At 36.9% G+C, this 5,678-nt stretch overlaps 1 protein-coding gene across 1 annotated transcript; it reads left to right on the top strand.

Moving 5' to 3' along the window:
* Positions 1–366: 366 nt before the first annotated feature.
* Positions 367–4,507, top strand: LOC126787861 (E3 ubiquitin-protein ligase BIG BROTHER-like). Its single transcript, XM_050513773.1, has 9 exons — positions 367–527; positions 905–1,001; positions 1,077–1,256; positions 1,699–1,939; positions 2,437–2,471; positions 2,866–2,910; positions 3,837–3,964; positions 4,141–4,249; positions 4,333–4,507. Exons 3-9 carry the CDS (start codon positions 1,110–1,112, stop codon positions 4,387–4,389), a joined length of 762 nt encoding a protein of 253 aa, XP_050369730.1. The 5' UTR covers positions 367–527; positions 905–1,001; positions 1,077–1,109; the 3' UTR covers positions 4,390–4,507.
* The last annotated feature ends 1,171 nt before the right edge of the window (positions 4,508–5,678 follow it).

Raw genomic sequence — 5,678 nt, forward strand, 5'->3', positions numbered from 1 at the left:
ACGTAAAAAAACACCTAAATGCGCCCAGCAAAATCAAAAGTTGTGCGGAAAATGGCACCACTGAGCTATACGCTTATACGTTAGTCGAATCTTCAGGAGCCGAAATTCACAGTGATCAAGATGACGAAAAAGAAAAAGAGGACGACCTGACTATTTCTTTCTATAAATTTTTTATAGTTTTTAAAAAGGGTAAAAAGAAAAGGATAATCACTATTGACAAGTGGATTTTTTTTTGACAACTATTGACAAGTGGATGAAGAAGACTAAAGAAAAGGAAACGGATAAAAGCAAAGCAAAGGCATGCTATGATTCTGTAGCGTAGGACGCGTGACAGGCGATCCCAATCTCTCCTTATCAAACGGACTTCGCGTGTCACTGAAACCACTGCCCACTCATAAAGCTCTCTCTCTCTAGAAATATAACACTAAAAGCCAATAGAGACAGAGCGAAAGCAGCAGCAGCAGAGGAACCCAAGCTCAGTAGCACAAGCTGAAGCTGAAGAAGCGCTTCCAGAATAAGCCGGCAATGTCTGTTCTTCTCACTCCTATCACTCTTAAATTCTCCGATTTGGTTGATATGATGCGATTGGAGATTAATGCTGTGTAATTAGGTCGATTTCAGTGAGTTTGGATCAAAATGCTTAACGATTTCGTTTTCTGATTCTTTGCGGACATAATCATGCTTTGGATTTTCGTAGTTGTTCTTCGTTTCGTTTTTGTTTTCCATTAGAGATTTGTTTTTGGATGAGAAGGAGAAATGTAGTGATGGATCTAGTTATGACTGTTGAATGTAGGAATCTGGCTTTTGATTTTTCCATTTTTTCGTCCAAGTTTCGTAAATGTGTGGTGATTTACACTCTTTGATGTGATTTGGTTATCTCATGGTGGATGAATTTGACTTGCAGGACTCTGTTGCGAAATTCGTGAATTGTCTCGGGGTTGATTTTGGCCTAGGAATTGACACCACGTGCTATTGGGAGTGGTTATTTGTCGAAATTTCAGGTTCGGTTTACATCTGCTGATTGTTTGTTCATTACATTGTGTCTGGATGACCGATTCATATGTTGTGCAATTTAGATTACTCGGCTGAGTGAGTTGTAGTAGCTGAAGATGAGTTGGAATCCGCATATGGGAATGGGAGTTCATTACCCCTACAACTGCTGTCCTTATAGCAATGCCGGAAGCTTTATGGACTATTTTGAAGGCCTCACGTATGAACATGTGAACTTTATTTTTTCTGGGGATTCACATGCTCAGGTACTATAGCGACGTATTTGTTCATTTTCAGCTGTCCAAATGTTGTGACACAAGTGATTTTTATGTCAAGGGGGTGATTCGTTTTTTTATGCAGTGTTTTATTTATTGCTCAGAAAAGAAAAATAGTGTCTTAATAGGTTGAATCAGTATGTGTTATTATGCTACCCGGATGTTGTTTTTGTTGGATTGCAATTGCAAACCTATACTGAAAGATGAGTGATTATATGGACTCCCATGGTATTCTCACGGATACTGATCTTTTATTGCTTAGTTAAATGAAGTGTTATTCACGCAGATGTTTGAACATTGTATGGTTTGTCTGTAACATAGACTGTACGTGTAAATCTGTATGTTTATTGCTTGTAATCAGAATACACTTCAGATATTTCAATTTCATTCAATTTCATTGTACATAAAATTTGATTCCTTCTTCCATGTGTAGGAGAGCACTTACCCATCAATGAACACGAACTATTACAAGTTTGGGCTAACTGAACCTGGGAATACTTCATATTACGATCTTGGTTTTCGTCATTCCTATGAGTTCAATGATCCTGTCGGACGAAGTGGTGATGAAACAAGGCCTTTGCAGCACTCTTCGATTCTTAATGAACAGAATGTGGCAAGGGATCCACTATGCGAAGGAATTGCAAACACTTCCACATGTGACAACCCCAGAGAATGTATGTTCTACATGCTCTTATTTTTTCTTATTTTCTTGTTTTAATGAAGATGGGGTTTGGAGTGTTGATATAATATTATAGTCGACTTGTTTTCTATTTTGGGTCCTAACACCTGAAGATAAGACAATGGAACCATGGATAGATATATTCAATGATCATCAGATTTCAAGCATGAATATTCAAGTTGCATTCTCTAAAGTATTTCTTTACTTTAGTACTACAGACATATTCTTTTTTTTTTTTGCAAAATAGAGCGCTGCCTATAATTTGATCATATACTTGCATTTTATATTCAAGAGGTTTGAACAATTTCATTAAGGACTATGAATTGGTGGAATATTGTCCTATTTTGTGGTCATGTCTCTTCTTTAGTTTGGGTACTTTGGCTGTGGCTGCTTTTCCTCTTTTGGTTTGGTCCTTCATTGATCTTAGGATGTTATAATGTTTTAACAGTTGACAACTTTTCACTCATACTGGCATATCCTCTTGTATTTCAGCCCTTCAGAGATACCAGAACTCCCAGGATTATCAGGTAATGCATAATTAGAATTTGTACTTGGTTGCTATTAAGTATTAATCATTTCATCATTTGTTTTATAATCTGCTTCAACTCACTCTCTCTCTTACATATATGATTGAATATATATACATATATATATATTCTACCCTATATGGAAGAAATAAGTTGTCAAATATCCTTGCCTAAAGCACTCCCTGCTGGTTTTATTGACATAATTCTACCTAAGTTTATAGTCAAAACTTTATTTAACCAAAATATTTGCTCTTGCTAATGTTGCATTGAAACTGTTCATATAAGTTTGTGTATATCTAAGAAACATCTTACTATTGTAATTAGTTTTTTTTATGGTCTGGATGATATATGAAATTTTTTGATAATTGGAAGCTTTTGTATGTGAATTCTGCAGGTTATTTTGGAAGACAATATTGACCCTGATAGCATGACTTATGAGGTTAGAGACAATGGTTCCGCACTTTCATTTAGCAACCAATTAGATGATAAGTTCTAATATCAAATCAACTGATCTGAATGTATTCATAGACATTCTCTATCTCATAGGAGACTATGGTCCCAATAAGAAATAAGGATTCTATGGTAACAAGGGAATGTATTTGCTAAGGTTTACACATGATTAAATTGATCTATGATTACATTCAGGAAATCATGAAAGTTAACTTTATGTTGTGGTACCTTCTGTTGATAGTACAGATTAGCTTCATTGATAGCAGCATTTCTTGTTCGCTAAATAATTATAGAATGAGTCTTTAGGATTTATTGGTTTGTGATAATGAGGAAACTCTCGAGATGCCTGGAATTGGGAATATCCTTGGGCTCAAATTCTTTTGTTCTTCTTGTAAGTCCATTTATGTTTCCTCACATGCTACATTCCATGCATACCATTGTAGAAGGTTCAGTTTCTTGCATGATGCCCGGTTATGTGATGCTCGAATATCTCAAAAGCGTTGCTTCCTCCTTACACTCTTCCTTCAAATATTGTTAGAACTGATTTGAATAGTTTATGGTGGATCATGACATATAAATTTATATCATTTCTGATTTTAAATGTTTACTGACCTTCTAGAAATTGGTTTCACCATTACTGGAGTACTGGAATAGAAGTTTGATTGAGTAATTCATAAACCTGGCTAATATGATCAGATTTCACTCATGACTGAGTTTGTATCTAGTGTACTGTTCTATCCATGAGATTAGGGATTGAATTGCCAAAACATTAAAATTATGTTTGATAGTACTTTGTTTGCAGTAGACGTGTTATATGTTCACGTAGATGACTTTTTATTAATATATATTTGATGTTTATATTTATCAATGCTGCATATTGTTTAAATGAGTACCTGAAAATATTCTGCTATTCAGGAATTACTAGAATTAGGTGAGGCAGTTGGAACTGAAAGCCGAGGTCTTTCCCAAGATCTGCTTTCTTTGCTTCCAATCTCAAAGTACAAGTGCAGCTTTTTCTCAAGAAAGAAATCACGATGTGAGAGGTATGTGGCAGAGGTTTTTTAGATGCACATCTTTGTTTTCAGCCAGAGGCTTTCTACTTGCATGAATTTCAAAATTGAATATGTCTGCAACTTTCCGTTTCATGTATGTGGCAGGTCTTTGTGCCATCTGTTTTTGTTCTTTTCATCTGCATAACTACTATTCTTGTTGGTTATAGGTGTGTAATCTGCCAGATGGAATATAAACGAGGGGACCGGCAGATCACTCTACCTTGCAAACACCTCTATCATGCTGGATGTGGTACCAGATGGCTTAGTATGAACAAGGCAAGCTGTTTTAATGACAACTGTGTTTACAATCGTTTTCGCTTGTTAACCCATGTTTTGCTGACAATATCTTTCCGTGCCAGGCTTGCCCAATATGCTACACTGAGGTATTTGGTAATGGATCGACGAGCAAAAAGTAATTCCAACTTTTATAATGAGGAGCCTTCATATATTGTTCTTTGCTTTTCAAATTTGGTTTATATAGGGTTGTGTTTTCTTCTATTTGTCCACGCTGTTTGTAGAAGCACTTGGTCGGGGGGGGGGGGGGGGGGGGGGGGGGGGTAGTGTTTGGAAGCATGGAATGACTTCTTTCATAATTTGTCTAATTTCTCTGGTGCTGATCCTAGAAACGAAAAGCCTAGCTTCCGATTTCGAACATATTACTAAAATAGGAAGTTTGTCTTTTCCAGACTTGCTTTAATGTCATGCGAGATTGCCTGTTTTGAATATTGTTCAGATGATATCCTATTGGCATGGTCTTTGTGGTCTGAACTCGGATGTCATTTCGGCAATAACGAAAACAGAGGCCTGGCTAGTGTAGTATTGATTTGCATCCTTTTGGTTTAATGTCATGCGAGATTGCCTGTCTTGAATATTGTTCAGATGATATCCTATGGCATGGTCTTTGTGGTCTTAACTCGGATGTCATTTCGGCAATAACGAAAACAGAGGCCTGGCCAGTCTAGTATCGATTTGCATGCTTCTGGTTTTATTCAAAATGTTAACTGATGTGCATCCCTAGAGTTTATAGGTTATCGTTACTTGAGCTTCTTCAACCTGATTCATTTAGCAACAACTATGGTGTTTCGTAATGTTCACCGGGTGGCATGCCCTGGTTCCAGGACTTCCACATTAGTTTTGTAGGATATTATGCGCAGATATTTGGCTCTACCTCAAAGCCCGCCAACCTTCTTATCTTCGTACCTCTACTCCGTCAGGTTCCTACAAATATTGAATAACAATGTGTGGTGTACTCGTGTTGGAACATCCAGGTATGGCAAGCGTCACATCTAAGACATCGATCTCAACTGAAAAAGTGACAAAACTTAGACCTATATAGTTCATGTGACATATCTCAATAGCAAATTGGGGTCTCTCCAGCGACCTTTGATAGCCTTTTACTCGCGTTACGTACAAAGGAGTGGGAAACTTTTCACTAGTTAAGAACTCTACTCGGTCAGATCGAACCGAATATGATCATAGTTCATTACCAACATTAGAATTAAAGCGTTCGGTACATTGAGCAACTATTTACAAACCAAATTGCAGTATTCGGATGTATCAACCAAGTTTGTAGTTTTGGTCATTCGCATTACCACCTTTACAACAGGTATGTTTACAAGATGCATCTTTCTTTTCTGATCGAAACAACCCCAGTCGTTTATGACGTACTTTGAGTCTTTCATATAATCATTTGATTTCACTGTCT

The sequence above is a fragment of the Argentina anserina genome, chromosome 3 (assembly GCF_933775445.1).
Source record: "Argentina anserina chromosome 3, drPotAnse1.1, whole genome shotgun sequence".
Taxonomy (NCBI): Eukaryota; Viridiplantae; Streptophyta; class Magnoliopsida; order Rosales; family Rosaceae; genus Argentina; species Argentina anserina.